At 44.7% G+C, this 17,563-nt stretch overlaps 1 protein-coding gene across 1 annotated transcript in view; it reads left to right on the forward strand.

The window, feature by feature from the left end:
- cep112 (centrosomal protein 112) overlaps positions 1–17,563 on the forward strand; it is a 144,387-nt gene that overhangs the window by 126,291 nt on the left and 533 nt on the right. Inside the window, exons 24-25 of the mRNA XM_015356208.2 lie at positions 5,571–5,660; positions 15,704–15,805. Of these exons, the coding sequence (XP_015211694.2) occupies positions 5,571–5,660; positions 15,704–15,805 (192 nt within the window). The remainder of the gene's footprint in view (positions 1–5,570; positions 5,661–15,703; positions 15,806–17,563) is intronic.

Here is a 17,563-nt window from a genome sequence, read left to right on the forward strand (position 1 = left end):
ATAAGTCAAGAGCACAGTTCCCATATCGGGACAGAAGATTTTTAAAAATGTTCTCTCACACCCCGAGTCCCCCCTTCGGAGGCCTAAAATAAGATAAAAAAAACATCAAAGAGGTTTTTGAATTGTTGTGGCCATGTAATGGAACTGGTTATGAAGTTGTGACAGGATCTCGTTAATTGCCTGGGTGGTGGAGTATGGTATTCCTTACGGCTGTGTCATGGGGACAGGCGTGGCACCTGACACAGAAGCCCTGGCTCTTTTTATGTCGTTTTTTAAGGACAACCCAGTCCTCCATGCTGTCTCTGTAGGGGTGGAGCCGAGTTATTTCAGTCTGATTGGGTTGTTATTTGATGTCGCGTAACTGACAGATTTTAGAAGCCAGAAGTTGCAGTGGGCTTGGCAAAGACTCCTTCATGCGGATCTGCGGAGCTCAGTGATGTCTTTGTTGTGAGACCAGGAAAGCTTTCTTTCGGATGTGCTGGTGTCTTCGCTCTGATTCATCTCTCTGTGTGGGAGTGCTGATAAATGCATCTCTGCCAGAGTTTAACCCTTAGTTATTTTTACTCAGCTGTTATTGAAAGCAACAAGGCAGCAGCTTGGCTGAAAGATATATTTGCCTCTGGGAAGGACAGCTTTTCAAGGATCAGGTTCAGATTTTCTTTTTTTGATACATCTTCCCATCCCAGCAATACAGTGTTTTTTTTTTGGTTTTCTCCTTCATATGAGAAATGAATTTGAAGGTGAAGGATAGATGACGTGTGGTGGGCAGATGGGTGGGGCTGGTGTTGAAATTACAGGTATTTTATCTAAAATTATACATCTTGTTATGAAATAAGGCGGTGATGTTCCAGGTTCAGGCGTCTCGGTGGCTGGCAACGACAGTTCGCAGCCTTGCAGCACTGGGTCCCTGGGTTCAAGTCCTGACCTATCTGTCAGGAATCTGTGGGTTTCCCCCAGGTGCTCTGGTTTCCTCCCACAATCAATAAACATGCTGGTAGGTGAACTGGGATAGATTCTGGGAACAGGGGCCTTGGTGTGAGTGGGTGTGCTTGTGTCTTGTTTGTGCCGTGCGATGCACTGGTGTCCCATCCAGGGTGTAGCCTGCCTTGCGTCCATTGCTTGCTGGGATAGATCCCGGCTCCCCCGCGACCCTGAATTGGATAAAATGGCTAGAAGTTGGATAGATGGATGTGTCAGGTTCAGCATATCTGGATATGCATCTAAAAAATTCTAGGTTTTCGGTACCACAACACAAACATTGACAGGCTAAAAAAACTGACTACAATGGGACTTGTACAATACAATTCTCAGGGACATTTACAAGAGTGTGTAGCGATCCAGGGGAGACAAGTGGAATCTCAACAGAAGAGCGTTTAAACTGACTATAGGAGGCACATCATTGCACAAAGGGAGGTGGGAGGCTGGAACAAACTGCCCTGCCATCTTGTGAAACCGAGACCCTGCCTCCTTTCAAGAAATGGTCGTTTGGGTTTCTGAGATCAATTTGCTATTACAAACCCAAATGGGCCCGATGGGCCTAACTGCCCTAGAGGTAAGCTGTGGTTGACAGGGAAGGCAGGAGGTGTCTTGGGTCAGAGGCGTTGAAAGGTGGATCTGGCAGGGCAGGCGAGAGTAGCGGGCTCCCACCACTGAAGACTCTGGTCTACCCTGTTCGGCCTTCAACGGTGCTGATTCTCATCCTGTAGGGGTCATTCCGAAATTGGTTCAGAACTCTTGTACGGTTGTACCAAACCAGAACTCTGTCACCGTCCGTGGGCGATTTCTACACAAGGGGCAAAACTGCAGATACACCCAGGACAATTAGCATTTCTCTACTGTCATTACCGCGGTCGTCTTAATCCTTCCTGGTCGAGCCTTCTTGGCTGCAGCTCTAAGAAGCAAGCGCAGTTCGCCCCGGTGTTTGTTCTGCTCTTTCACCCAGGCGCGGCAGCACTAGGCGCAGTTTAGCCGCGCTGCTCGGCGTCTGGCTCCCCGCTCGCCCCGGCTGTGCTGGTAGTCGGGCGAAGGGCTCGGCGGGCCGTGCTGGCGTGTGGGCCGTGGCAGGTGGCGCAGGGCGTGCGCTGAGGCAGGCCCGCGAGCGACCCGGGGAGCAGGACGAGAACAGCCGCGCCGGGCGGCTCCACGGGCGTTTTCACAGCTCGGCCGGCGCATCCAGGCATCCGAGGCCCTGCCAGGCACGGAGAGAAGCACGCCGCAAAAGATGGTTTTTTTTCTTTAGTTTAAAGTCAGTAGCCTGAATGACATCTGAAGCTCAAGCAAACATCAAAGGCCGTTTTCTGAGAATATATATTGTGTTGCAGTAACAAAAAAAAAAGGTTTCCCACCAGCGAGGAGTTTTGCCATATGTGAAGCCAAAACATGTGGATTAGGTTAAAAACCATAAGATTTCCTTTCCTCAGCATTCTTTTTCCCTCTTCTCCTCTTTCGTGCCTGAGCAGTTGTCCGTTTTGAAGAACACGGAAAGGCAGGGAGTCTCTCGGCATTAGGGGAAGGGGTGAAATCCTGAGCAAACAGATTTATATACCTGCTCGGTAGTGCTCAGGGCCTGCACATGAGGGGTTCCTACACTTTAAAGAAGTCATTCTTCTGACTTGTTGTCATTGGAGGAATCTCTTTAATCTGGAGTTTGGAAGAGCTCTTAAAGCTCACTACACTCCGAATTCCACATAAAAAGAGGTCTAGTGCTAACAAAACAAGGTTTGGAATTTAAAAGGACAGCCAAACTTGTGTTTCACTTCCAGAGGGTTTAACATGCCTTCCTTATCTTTACACAAAGACCACCCAGGGAAGAAGACAAGGAAGCAGGTCCCACCTTCGGAGGTGTGTGTGTTCTTTAAACGCAAGTCAACACTGGCGATTCATGTCATGAGCTTTTTTCCTTGGGGAAGATCAAACTTTCTGAGAGAAAAGGATTGAGAAGCAGAGCCAGTCAAAAAAGAAAGGAAGCAGCCATGCATATTTATAACACCATGGCCGTCGTAACAATACTGGCCCCCCTGAGGAAATTGAATTTTCCCGAATTTCTCGCCCCGTTTTAATTTATACCAGACGGAAGGAGGTGATAAAGGGTATATCACTTCCAACCATCTGGGCCTGTTTTGAGGGATTCTCTGTGAAAATCACTGATTCATGCAGGGCAGATTAAAGTTCACTGGGCAGCACCTGGGATAAACTCTAAAACTCCTTAAGATCCTTGTGTTCAGATGACGCCTGTAACTGCCGGGCCCTGCTGAAAGATCCTGATTAGCTCGGCGAGTTACCACATCACCTCCATTGACTCCCTTTGCACACAGATAAACCTTTTGCCATCACCAGTGACGTCAGCCTTGCTATGTAAGAGACACCTGGCTTGTGTGAAAGTAATATTTTATGCAGAAATTACTAAACCCAGTTTAAAGCAAAGGGTTAATCCATTCAGCACCTATAAAGCTGAGTTTAACATGTCAGGCAGGTCAGATCTCCTTTGCTTTTTAATTCCACACGGCTGAGGGCCATCGTTGCTGTAGCTGACCACCAGCTCACAGAGCTTTCAGACCAAGACAGTTTTCCAGTCTTCTGTCTGTCGTGTCCCGGCCTGAGACCTCTAATCTCTAATATGAGCTCCTGAAACGTCCCAGTGTCTGCTTATCAGGAGAGGCGAGGAATCGGGAAGCATGCTGATCTCAGCAACGCAGGGCTCACTCTGTTCTGTAACGAGAAAACCCACTTTTTAGTTAAAACACACTTTTTCACGGACAAAACAACCTAGTTCTGTCCAACTTTTGCCTGGTCTCCTCTCAGAGACAGGGTCTAAGATTAAAATGCTCCTGTGCCGTTGAAGGTCACAACGAAGAAGGTCACTGTATTAGCAGCACCCAGGCTCCAGGAGGCTCTGTGCTCTAGTGGTTAAGGCAGCGGAGGTGTTCCCAGGATGTTGGTTGCTAAAGCCACGCCTCTGCTACTCACCCTTCTGTGCATCACCTTGACCAGATTTCTTCGCGCCCTGTCTGTCAGATGTTTAGAGTTTGTCTTCTTGGGATATAGGTGTATTTTGTAAGGAAAAGAGCTGTACTACGTTAGCGGTGTTGTTGTAAACTAGATTTTTTTCGGCGTTGTGCTGTAAAACTTCTTTGAACTCTCTGTATCATGTATCCCAATCTGTCTTGTGGGAGAATTAGAATAAGACTTTGCACAAGTCTGTGTGTTCCCTTGCTAAAGGCTGCCTTATCTAAAGGTATGTTCTGTGTGCAGTTTAGCTCAGGAGGACCTCAGTGTGTGTCAGGAGCATTAGCACAATTAAACGATACTCAGACTATAGTTTCTCATGTATGATGATCTCATATCAGGATATGACCACATTGTAATTTTGTCATTACAAAGCTATGAAAAAATATCTGTTTTTCCACACTACCTTTATTTTGCATGTCGCCAGATCAGACAATTGAGTGCAAATTCTTATTTATAATGATGACCTGGAGAGTCCTGGAGAGGACAGAGTTATACACTGGGGTATTTACGGGAGCAATTTATTGAAGTTCCCTGCTCAAGTGTGCAACAGCAGCGTGCCACCACAGCTTTCAGCACACAAGCTCCTGGTCCTGACTTCAGAGCTCCACGCTGCTGGCTTTGACCGCTCAGGTCGTGGTGGTGAGAGCTGTGAGTTCTTCAGGTAAACACCAGTGCACAGAGCACGTGTGTTTCTCGTGTGGGCCAGCAGGCCGACACCCTCCCTCTCTTGCTGGGCAGTGAGCTCATAGAGGGCAGCCTGGTACCCTGGGAAACTGTGCTGCTCTGTTCCTGCAGGACAGACAGGAAGACCCAGGCTTGTAGACAGTTTTCACATTTATTATTTTTAGACTGAGGTAAGTCATTTTTCCACTGTTGATCTAAGGGTTTTCCGAGTTTATAAAAGTAGCTTTCTGTGCCGGCATGGTTTGTAACGGCATCCTGAGGGCAGTCCCAGTCCTCCTCACCATTAGTTAGTTAGGTTAGTCACATTGCGCTGAAAGAAGCAAACCTGTTTGTGTTTAGAAGTCTCCATGGAGAGAAATGTTTTTTTTTTTAAACTGCTATATTTACATGCTGATATTCGGAAGTAATAAGCAAAGAAAGAGCAGTGCATGTGCTCAGTGCAAGATCCAAGGGCCTGTTTCCACTCCAGAAGGCAGAAAACGGCTTTTCCAACTAAAATTGCTGACCTAAAAACTAAACAAACAAATGTATTTTATGTGTTTTTTTTTCTGAATTATTTAATAAATATGATGTCAGTAACGTGGGGGGGAGCATTTTCAGTTGAACATGCTGTTCTCACTGTGTGCTGGACTCATCGTGGCCTTGTCTGGAGGGGTCATGGTCGTTTTCACTGACCCCAGCTGCCCAATATTGGCATCGCGTAACCCCTGCAGTCTGCACAGCTCTTACACCTCTGGAGACACAGGGACTGTGGACTTTATGAGTGAAACCCTAAACTCACGCTGTGCCTTTTGTTTCAAGCTGAAACCACCAGGACACCCCTGTTCAAAGAGTTTCACTTTTCCAGTTTCTTCTTTTTTTTCCTTCATTTCTTTCAGGCCCTTCAGGATAAGATAGAGAATCTCCAGAGCTTGTTGAACTCTTCGGAGAAGAAGCTTCTGAACAAAGAGCTGGAGCATCAGGAGCAGGTACACAAGGTTTTTTTATTAGACTTCTGCCCCTGGGGCTAAAGGAAAATATTTTACCACTAAATCCGATACCTAGTTTCACCCATCAGACTGAAGGATGAGCTCTTCCTTCTTCACACATTTCCAGAATTCCTCAGAATCCGGCACTAACAGCCAGCGCCAGGGGCAGAGAGAGCTGTCTTTGGCCGCTCAAGTTCACAGCACAAATTCAGTCCCTGTTATCTTTAATAACAGACTGCTCAAACTTTTAAAATAAATAAATGTCTTCTGTTTAAGTGTTTTCACTGGCTTGGTATGTGAACAACACATGAAGACATTTCTGACCTCCTTCTGTATCAGGCACTGTTCGAAGAGCCTTTGCCCTGTGTGTGTGAGTACATCACTTTTCATCCAGGTTTGCACTGTGCAACGTTTCTTCTTTTGCACACAGCAGAGTTGCCAGGTGTACCAGGTGTGCCTCTTGCTCTTGGTCAAAGCTTGATGACCATGTGGGCAGCAGAACTCTGAGTTTAAGTCATTGATTGGGGCTAAACGTTGACCCCCCAGTCTCTGCTAATCCACAGTCAAAACTTGGTCATTCTTAAAGGCTGGTTTCAGGAGGGAAGAAGAAAGGAGGATGGGGGAATGGGAAATGTATTTTCCCCGGTGTTTCCTTCTGTGATTGGTTGGGGTTGAATATTTGATTTAATCAGTGCCTATAGTATGTGTCGAGAACTGCGTATCGGTCGCACAGTGACCCCAGCACACAGCACCGTGGGTCTTACCCAGCCAAGTCAGTCCCCAGGGGCTCTGAACCCCCTTCAGCTCCAAGCCCTGCTCCTCTCCTCCTCTTTTTGTCTTTGAAGTACTGTGCAGTGCATTTACTGCAGGCTGCAGGCATTATCTCTCAGTTCTCTTGTATGGAACCCGTGTTAACCTGGAATTGTATCCAGAACACTAATTAACCTCTTGATAGCCTGATTAAAGAACAGGAAATATTATTAGGTTAACCTGTTTCACTGTGATCTTACACGCCATCATGTGAGCCCTTTTTGTTTAAAATCTGATGTGGTTACTCAAAGACTGTGTGAAATCTCTCTTAACTATTCCAAATTAAATATCATGGCCACTTCAAAAAGTTTCTACAAGGACTCCAGCTGTGAGCTGCAGTTTTTTTTTAGCTTAAATAGCATGAAAGTTGTCCTAGCTAAAGCACAGCTATCCCAGCAGCCCAGTGATTCTGATGTCACAGCAGCTCCTTTCATGCCTCGCTCCTGCTGTTCGCATGCATGTCGGTGACAAACCCACACCAGGCTTTCAAAGTTTTAAGAAGTTTTTTTTTCCCTCTGTTTCTCCTTTTGCGGAAGATAGTGTACTTTTTTTAGCAATAAAAACACAAAGTGAAACATCAAAGACCATTAACAAAAGGCCCACGGTATGCACGGTATACATGGGCCTGTGCGATTCTTGTGACCGTTGAAGTCTGTGTACCATGTTGCTGTTTCTTGCCTCTGGGTCACCTGGTAGTGGGCACCTATGTGGTCTTGCTCCAATCTGTTAAAGAACCAGCCACTGTGGTCTTATTCTTACTCATGTCGTCTGCTCATTTTGCAGTGGTCTTTGCATACTCTGAATTTCAGGTTCATCACCTGGCTTCTCCTAACACCACAAAGGGCTGCTAAGCACTTTTTTAAAAAGAAGAAGAATCTCTTTAAAATGTATCCTCTCCCTAACTGATAAAAACTGCATAGCACACCAGCTCTGTCTGCTGTCTGAGTGGCTAAGATGAAAGTCTATGACCTGGGTAATAAAGTTGAAGGTGTACTTTCTTTCCATACAATGATATTACTCTAGTTTATCATCCTGGACATGTCTGAGTCTTTGTAATACAATCCCTCTCCCTCGCATGAAGAAACCCTGTTTTTGTCCAGACTTCAAACAGATGTTCCCAGACTTTCTTTGAAATGGCTTTCACATTTGTGTCAGTGGTGCTTTGCAAACAGGAGGGATCTCTGGCATCTGACTGGGTCCACCATAAAAAAAATAAATATGAAGACTTCACTGAAAAAAACGGAGGTTATGCTCAAACTGCTTTGTGTCATAAAAAAGTCAGAATTTTGCTTAGAAGCTATCACCTTATTTCTTTTTTTTAATATGTTAGGTTTATTTTACTTTGCAGAATGTGCTCTGATGAATCTGCCTGAGCAGCCAAGACGACTTCATGTATTAGGTCATGCTGCATAGAACAGAAAAGGCTTTGAAAGCCTCAGACAAAACAGACATGAAACCTTTTTAGTGTTTTCTGCAGTGCACCGAAGTGCTCGGGAATCGTTTTCTCTGTAACTCAGAAAAAACAGTGCACAGCACAAAAGTGGCTAGCAAATCCAACAGAGATGTTCCTACAGTATTCAGGATTTACCATTTGCATTGAGTGTGTTTGTCCTCTCTGCATCAGTGCAGTGAAGGTTATTCACCAGCCCTCTGGAATGTGGTCAGCAGTCCACATCTGGAATGCTTTTAAGAACCGAACAGGACCAGTTTATCACCTTGCACTACACTGAACTGAGTTTGCCAGCAGCTCAGCTTACCACTGCAACCTTGCACCCATCTGTAGGATGAGGACTGGGAAAGCGATCCTTTCCCAAAGCCGTCATCCCTTTTCAGCACTGTGAGCCCCGCACAGCCGCGGGGTTAGCGTGGACCCCAGAAAAACTGAAGGGCTCTCCGTGGCTTAGCAGGACCAGCAGGCCTGACCCAAGCAGATCACAGTCAGCTGATGTCATCTCATTTTGTGTTCATATAGAGGAGGCTTGCTGCCATGCTAGTGCAACCTATTTTGAATGCAGAGCTGCCCTTTACAAGGCAGAAGTAAGGTGACATTTCTGTGCAGGGAAATACTACCAGAACAAGACCCAGCAGAGAGTTCAGCTCGTGCAGGACAGACTTTTTCAGCTTTTCTTGTCCCCCTCCATTGTTTTATTCTCTGTGCTTTTGACCTCATTTGGAAACAGAGCTTCGCCAGTCATTTTTTTCCAACATCTGCAGCTTCAGCCCCACTATGAAAATTATTAAGCAGGTTGAAGTTACCAGTTTTTGGCCAGATCCACCCCAACATTTTTTCTTCTCCTGCTGCTGCACTATAGGTTTTTGCCTGTAGACATGAGGCTAACAAAATGCAGTTACTCTCCTTCCAAGCATGCATAAAATTAAAAATCACACTGGACCTCATTTTGCAGTTTTCTGTCATGCCAACTTTCTCTGCTTATTGACAAAGAAAAAATATTATCTAATATTTATAGATTTGAATACAGTAAAGATTGAAGATGATACTGTGGGTGACCATGCAGACTCCACACAGATGGGCAAAGTCTGAAATCAATCTCAGAACCATGTAGCTGTGAGAGTGTAGCATCAACCACCAAAGTGCCACACCATCAGACAGCCCTTAGCAGGTCAGACTCTGAGTAACAGAGGTGATGCTCTGTAGCACCTAAACCAAAACAACATCATGTTTTTTGGAGCCCTTTGCAATCAGGAACACTGTACAAGAACACAAGTATAAATTGCAAAAGGGAGAGCAGGTTGCTGCTGTGAGCCCATGCCATCTCCTCCGATTGAACACTGTCGTAGAATTTGCACCATTAGCCGTTTTGATCATATGTTGAAGGTTTTTTTTTCTCTTGGCTGCCTCTGTTCTTCTTTAAAGCCTTGATTTTTTTTTTTTTTGGGGGGGTCTTTTATGGTTATTTGTGCTGTCTTTAAAACTCAGCTGGGCTTTCTTTATCTTTGCCCACAGGCAGGAGGAATACATATAGGGCTCCTCTGTAAAAAAATAAAAAGCTAAAATCAAACCTCAGTCTTCAGTGTGTCTGTGAGCGACATCTTAAAACAAAACTGGATGGCTGTGACTGAATTACCTCGTCATTAACTGACTAATTGTGGTGATTCCCAGCTACACTGGAATTAATTCTGTCATGATGGTAACCAGGAAACTGAACCATACCCAAAGACCTAGATACTGTATCTCTCTTCGATACTGCTTCCATTGTCTCCCTGTGAAAAACAAAAGGCTCACCCTGAATTTCTGTATGGTGTCTTGCCTTTCAGAAGCTACAAAGGCATTGTTTTAATCCAAAACATGCTACTGAAGTGTGTGCAGCCACACGTCCTATTAACTACTCCTGAGCATGAAATCTGATCCTTTAGAATAACTCCAGCTTTAGCTTGTGTTAGTCTGAGCTAAAAATCAGATCTGGTGTGTTTTGTTGTCATTGTCAGTGCACGTTTTGCATTGTAAGAAGACTCTTGTTTTAATGGGTGGTAAAGCCCACCTGTTTTTAAATGGATTTTGAATACTCTTGTATACTGCATATCGCAGCTTCTGGAAACATTAATCAGATGTGTCTGTTCGGGGCTGTTCTCTCTGAGATTCCCTGAAGGACACTGTAGACCCTAATAGAGAGCTGTAGAGAAACCAGAACCACATTTCTAACGTCATAGTCTTAAAAGGCTAGAGGCACTTGAAATGTGCTGGAATGAAAGCAAATGACCTTGAAAATGCTAATCAAGGAAGAGTAATGATGATGATGATGATGATGATGATGATGACGATGCCATTTATAGAAAACCCTGGGAGGAACTGCTTGGTACAGAGTAGGAGGCAGCCTGTCACTGTATAGGACAAACGAGCTAGCTGGGCCAAAGTGCCTCCTCTCATTTATAACTGTACACGCTGTATGTTCTAGTAATGGTCTTATGACAGCAGATAAAGGCAAAAAGAAAGAAAACAGCCCTAATGAGAATGAGTACGAGCACTGGTCTGCGTCCCCTCAATCGTCCCCTTGCCGAGAGTCGCAAGGCCTTGTGGAATCCGCGCTGGCCATCCGGGGATTTCCAAGATCCCTTGCCCTTGGGAACGCCAGCTTGCAGGATCGTGGCCACGCCTTGTAGCCAAGACCCCGTGGAAGTGAGGAAGTATGTTGAGCGTCGCCTCCCCTGGTCTCGATCGATGCCCGGGATCCGGACAGATTCCGTTACTTTTTTCTTCACAAATGGCAGGAATATCAACCCTGATAAAGCAGAAAGGATTTTGTTACAAGAATGCAAAGCAGCTCTGGCTCTGAAGAAGGAGGGAGAAAAGAGCACACATCTTCTGTTCTCATTCACAGCAGGTCCTCAGGTGCTTTTGAATCTCAGAAGAGTCCTCTTCAGACACAGCTGAAAAGTTCACGATACTTCTCTTGTTGTGCTTAACAGTGACTCATGTTTAATGCTTTTAAGATTAATAGCAAAAGAGAGAACTGTCCCGTAAAAGTTTTTTTTTATTATTGTGATATTTGTTTCAATGCATATCGCTTAGGAATTTGAAACGGTCCTCCCAGAATGCGCCGCGCACGTCTTGAGATGTGGAGATGTAGACTTTGAGAGAGGTGCAGGGGTTCTGATGTTCGCCGAGATGGATCTGACAGGCCTTTGTCACTTTCTCGTTTCAGTAGCTCTCGCAATCCCGGCTCCCTTTATTAGCCAACATCAGGCGGCTGACGATGTGACAAACTTAATTTGAAACTTCAGAACCTTGAGCGCTCGTCTCTTTCTGCTGGCAGCTGTCAAAAACATCAGCTTGTGACAACCAACGCAAGGAAAAGTTAAATCTGAGTACAATTTAAAGGCTATATATAGATGACATGTTGTCATTTTAAGAATAAAAACCAACAATGTGCCTTTCTGAGCCCCTGGTATATGGAACAAAAACACAGGAAAATCAGAGAGATGAAAAGCTTTCTTTTAAAGCTTGTAAGTTAGAGATGATGGTATCATCTCTTAATAAATAGATGCATTTAAGAGATCTTTTCTTTTTGATCACCTGTCCATCAGAGAACAATAAACCTGTCTAGATCTGGTGCTGTTTCAGTATCCTCAGAATGGCTCAGAGCCAGTTTGTTAGCATTGAACACATCACTTAGAGAACTGAATATCATTTATTTATTTCAGCACTGAGTGAACAAGTCCCAGACTTGGCACATTTATTTTAAATTGAAATCTTGCTTTACACAATCGGTTTTTCTTCTTAACATAAATTATGTATCTAAAGTATACATATAGAGAGAGGAAGGAGAGCTATCTGGAAAAATAACTTGTCAAAGTCTAGTTGGAAGTTTTTTTTTCTTATTTAAGCAGTTATGCTAATTGTTTGTATTATATATAATACAAATATATAGTAATATAGAATATTACTTGTTTGATTTAGAGCTGGGACATATTGAAGGGACATTCCAGTATTTAAATGTATAGATTTTTAAAGCACTGTGGATGCTGAGGGCTACCAATGATTTAACCAAAATGCAATCTTTTGTTTCACCCCAGAGTGAATTCTAAAATTATTTTGTTCGTTCAATGAAGTTCTGAAAAATGTGTTAATGGACAAGACAATGAAATCAGTATTTTTCGAAAGTAAATTCCTGCTGTATGGCAGACAGTAGGGTAGGTGCCAGCGGTGACAGAGCTGCAGTGCGATGTGACAAAGTGCTTTCATCACCTCACTCTGGCGGAATGAGTAAGGACAGACGTGAGCCCGCACACAGCTCGCAATTACAGAGATTTTGTTGGAGTAAACATGACATCTGTTATGGGATCCTGCACGGTCTCTGGGCCTTTCAGTTTGCATATTAAAAAGCAGTGGTCTTTGAAACATTAAACAAACAGTATGAAGCATCGTCTTATTTAAGAAGTGTGAAACCTGTAGCTCCAGAGCTGTGAAAAGAGCTCTGTCCCTCTTGCATTTGTCTGTCTGTTCATCTAGCCTTTCCAGCTGCTTCAGGTGCTGTTCATTACCAATATTTTCCTTGTTTCTTTTTTTTTAATGTGCAGAATAGATCTGCTTTGTCATTAAAATAGGAATCCGTTGCTGGGGGGGCTTTTTCAGTTTTTTTTAAATGTTAGATCAAATGTGAAACCATCCTGCTCTAGGGTAAAGTGAGGTTTGTACTCTTTACAGCTAAATGTACAACTTTAAGCAGGTACATGGAATGTGTAACAGAGTGTCTGGCTCACAGTTGTTTTATCTCATAGCTAATTTCAGCAGGTAATATGTGGACACCTTAGGGTAGTAGTTATTCATTTTGCTTATTGAGCTCCAGTCGTTCCCTGCTTCGCGATTCCGCGTGGGGGAATCCTGTACAGCCGCTGTCTTTCCTCCAACACGCCTTTCTTTGAGGACATTGGGATCCGCGGCAGGTTGGCATCGCCGGTGAGGTGGGGGCCCAGCTTTCTCCCACAGGCAGCACGACATACGCTCCTCGGCAACCCTGCTGAATCAGGGCTTCAGCACAGGGGCTCAGAAAATAGGTTCTGAATAATGATTCCGTCGTGGTGAAGCTTTTTTTAAATTCTTTTTAGGAGCCCCCTGCTAAATAAAAAGTCTACCAAGTACCAACTACCAAGTCTCTTGCAATGGTGGTGTAGAAGTGTTGTGTCTCTGACATGCCAGTGTTACTAATGCAGCTGCTGAGCACGTTTTCTACTGATTTATAGGAAAGATCTGGAGGTGCTGTTTTGTAGTTTTGTAGAGCTGTCTGTGCTGTGGTTGTGTACTGTAAGCTGCGTGCCCATGGAATTTGTTGAAGGCTTATGGTCTTTGTGTGTTTCTTTAATGCAAGTTCACCAGGGTATATCTGTTAGCTATTTCCCTGCCTTTATCACACTGACAACATGCATCTTTCTTTGTATGCTGTGGTGTCTCATAATTTGTGTCAGGCTTTAACGCAGCTCTCTGTACTCTTTCATGATTTTATAGTGCTTTGCCACACTTCTCTCTGCTTTTACCATGGTAAAACAGTCTATTAGTAATTATTTTTCTCTGACAAAAAGCTGTGTGCTGTTTGTAGCACCTGTAGCTGTTCCTGAACATGCCCGTCTTCCCCTTTCAAAAGTTTTTGCTGTTAATGCTCACAGACCTGTGCTTGTACTGTAAGTGAGTGAAGACAAATCTAAAACTGAACCTGGAGTACCGACCTTTGGAATTAAATAGACAAAAATATTTTCTCTTTTTGTGATGTGCTTTCTACAGAAAGGAAACCGAATAATTTTTTCGGATGCCTTATTGGCCTAACACTTGTGACGAATGTAAAATTGCCAAACTGGCAGAAGCCCCAATCTGCTGCGCACTGCACTTGGACACAAACTGAGCTCTGTCTTCAGATAATTCACACTCTCCCCTTTGAAGTGCTTCCCAATCCTTTCATTGTGCCCAGAAAGATTAATTACCGAAAGCCAGAACAGTCAGTTAAATCCACAACAGGAAAATTATTTTAGGAAAAGCAATCATCATTTCTTTTTCTTTCGCTCTCTTTTTCTCTAAAGAGAAAGATTTCTGTTTTTCTCTTAAGAAGAAGTTGCAGGCGAATCCCTTGCTTTTAAATGCTTATCTTTATTATCAGAATCTTCATGGCCTCAATATTAAACTTGTCGCAGTGCTTGGGACCCAGGTAAAGAGTGCCGTGCCACTGTCTGCTGCCTAACACTGGGTACAGGTACCTTTAGGGTCAGCGAGTGGGCTGTGCACTAGTGGGTACAGGTACCGTCAGGGCCAGCGAGTGGGCTGTGCACTAGTGGGTTCGGGTACCGTCAGGGCCAGCGATTGGGCTGTGCACTAGTGGGTACAGGTACCGTCAGGGCCAGCGATTGGGCTGTGCACTAGTGGGTTCGGGTACCGTCAGGGCCAGCGAGTGGGCTGTGCACTAGTGCGTACAGGTACCGTCAGGGCCAGCGAGTGGGCTGTGCACTAGTGGGTTCGGGTACCGTCAGGGCCAGCGATTGGGCTGTGCACTAGTGGGTACAGGTACCGTCAGGGCCAGCGATTGGGCTGTGCACTAGTGGGTTCGGGTACCGTCAGGGCCAGCGAGTGGGCTGTGCACTAGTGGGTACAGGTACCGTCAGGGCCAGCGAGTGGGCTGTGCACTAGTGGGTACAGGTACCGTCAGGGCCAGCGAGTGGGCTGTGCACTGGTGGGTACGGGTACCGTCAGGGCCAGCGAGTGGGCTGTGCACTAGTGGGTACAGGTACCATCAGGGCCAGCGAGTGGGCTGTGCACTAGTGGGTACGGGTACCGTCAGGGCCAGCGAGTGGGCTGTGCACTAGTGGGTACGGGTACCGTCAGGGCCAGCGAGTGGGCTGTGCACTAGTGGGTAGTGGACACTGTCAGGACCGGTGAGTGGGCTGTGAGCTCCTTGGGTTTGAGGGGCTGTGCACTATGAGCCTATATGCACTTATGCATTTGGCTCCTGTTCCTCTCCTTCTCCAGGCCTTCCAAAGCTGAGGCTTAAGGCTGGAGATACATCACGAACAGCATGCGGGGGATCGGTCGTTGGTAAAGAGCTGCTGGAGTAGCTCAGTCCGTCAATCCGCCAATCAAGTGGTCAGTTTTCACTGTTACACAACACCTGCTCACAGCCTTCGTGGTGAATCTTATTACAGCAGGTCTGCTCACAGCCTAGTGAGGTGGAACAGTCAGTGCAGTTTCAGCCATACAGTTAACGACAGAAAGCCTAAGGAAACCCAGGCACACAGTTCAGTGCTCTTTAATCTCCTTTACACAGAGTGCTTTCATTTACCTCCATTTCATTATAACAGAAGCACGTTTATAATAGGGCTGCTACATATATGATGACCACATGATTGAAAGGGTTGATTCATTATGGAACAGTTTTGCCCTCCTCCCCTCAACCTTCAATTTGGATAAAGTGAATTAGCAAAGTGAATAAATACCTTTATATAATAAGATAAAATACCCAAGGGCTGGGAGGTATGGCATGCCCACAGTGTTACCTGCATTTGAAACCTTATTGAAATTAGAGCATCTGTGTAGCACAATACTGGACACAAAATCTGGTTGCGCTAAGACAGCAGCACCATACTAGAAAGGATGCTCTGCGCCAGCAAGAAAGGTGGTGCTTCTGTAGGGTGGGTGCGGAATATTTGTAGAGAATCTAGAAAACAAGACCCACTGTACTCGTATTGGTGGAAGAGAGCGTGCAGTATGTGACAGGACTTCGGTGCTCCCTTTTCAGGTCACCCGTGTCCGGCAGGAGTGCGAGATGAAGATCAAGGGACTGATGCCCGCGGCTCTAAGGCAGGAGCTGGAGGACACCATCGCCTCCTTAAAATCTCAGGCAAGTAGTTCAAGCAGGGAGCTGCGTCAGCCTGCGCAGGCTGCAGAGGAACAAGTAAAGGTTTATTCCCTGCTGAACAGAGAAGAAAAGAAAAACAACGTTTCGGGCGTGGGCTCGAGTGTCACACCCGAAGAAGGCTCCACAGCCGAAACGCTGTGTTTCTTTTCTTCTCTTTTCGCCATCTCGGGCAAGTGGCATGGAGCCAGCTTAAAGCCATTCCAGACATCGATGAAAATATTGCGGTACAAGAAGCATTTTCTCAACCTAACATTTTTACTGAAGAATCCACACCTGTGTGTTTATGGAGCGCTTTCAAAGGTTTCATGTAGATTCTCGCCGAGACAACCTAATTAGAGCCAATCGAAGGCAACGACTCACAATTCCTACAGCAGACATACAAGTCTTATTATTTCGTTTAGGAATGTTGAAAAGTCGTTTTCCTGTCCTGAAGTATTTCAGATCTGTTTCCTAATAGTGCCTGCGCATGATGTGTAAGGACTTGCCTGGGCTACTAGAATCGAAACCAAGCCAGTTTCTCAAAGTGAAGGAGTGTTGCTGCAATTAGAAGGCATTACAAAGGGGGAGATGAGTGTTTGACATACTTGCACAGAGAAATTACAACACCAGCACAAGAGATGTTATTGCACTCAGAGCCAATGTGCTCAAAAGCCTCCTGGGAACTTGTAGATATCCCTGTGTTTTCTCTTATTTGATGTGGCTTAACCAGTATGCCTTCTGCTGCACCAAACATGAAAATCTAGTTCCTCTTAAATTAAAGAAAAAATGTCTTGAATAAGATATGCTAATGTTTCACCAAGGGTTTTGGTCTGATTGGGTCCGTTTTGTCTGTTTGAAGCCAATGTCAGAAGCAAGCAGTGGTAGTTCGCTTTAAAGGACGTGGATGTGATTTAACTGTTGTGCTTTGAAGTGTCTGAACCATTTGATCAGTTTATAGACAATTATACAGTGGAACCACATTAATATGGGCTTCAAGGATTCAATAAAATTAGTTATTAGTTACAGCAGTCCTTGTTGTACATGCAGCTGTGGTTGAGAATTTGTGTTAAATATTTTAAAGCGAACAATAGATGTTTTGTACTGCAGCAGTCAAGAGCCTGCTGAACAAAGGCAAGTCTTTAAATAGCCCTGTCCAAATTCTTTGCATTTGATAACCACAGCTTTGTGTTCAAATTTGCAATAATAAGTGCAAATTATGCGTTGTGGCAATAAAGGCCTCATCTGCTCGAAAAAATATGAAAACGTAACAATGGAGAAGGACACATTTGGCCTCTTTGGCTCATGTGGTTTTTAGTAACTTACTGATCCCAGCCTTTTCCTGAAAGAAACCAGGGTATTGACCTCAACAACATGGCTGGGTAGCTTGTACCAGACCCCCACAATGTTTTGTGTAAAGAAGGGTCTGTAATAGTTTTGTACTTTCCAGGAACGTTTTCCACAAGTAAATGTTTCAGTGTTGATTCTGAAGATATCTGTTAGGTTGTGTTTAAATATTTGAATAAGGTCCTCTCAAGTCTTCTTTGTCAATTTGTCTAGTTTGAGTTTGAGCTAATTAAACAATTTGATCACTGTCTTCAGCCAATATTTTTCTTTTTGTTTCTCATTATAGAAACTACGTGAAATTAGTACACACCTAAAAACAGGATGTTTTCTATCACCTGGGCAAAGGCAGTATGAGTAAAACAAAGAAGTGTTTTTTGTCTTGAAGAAGACACAAAAAAAAAACAACAATAAAAATGC

Source organism: Lepisosteus oculatus, chromosome 9 (assembly GCF_040954835.1).
Source record: "Lepisosteus oculatus isolate fLepOcu1 chromosome 9, fLepOcu1.hap2, whole genome shotgun sequence".
In the NCBI taxonomy this organism is placed as follows: domain Eukaryota; kingdom Metazoa; phylum Chordata; class Actinopteri; order Semionotiformes; family Lepisosteidae; genus Lepisosteus; species Lepisosteus oculatus.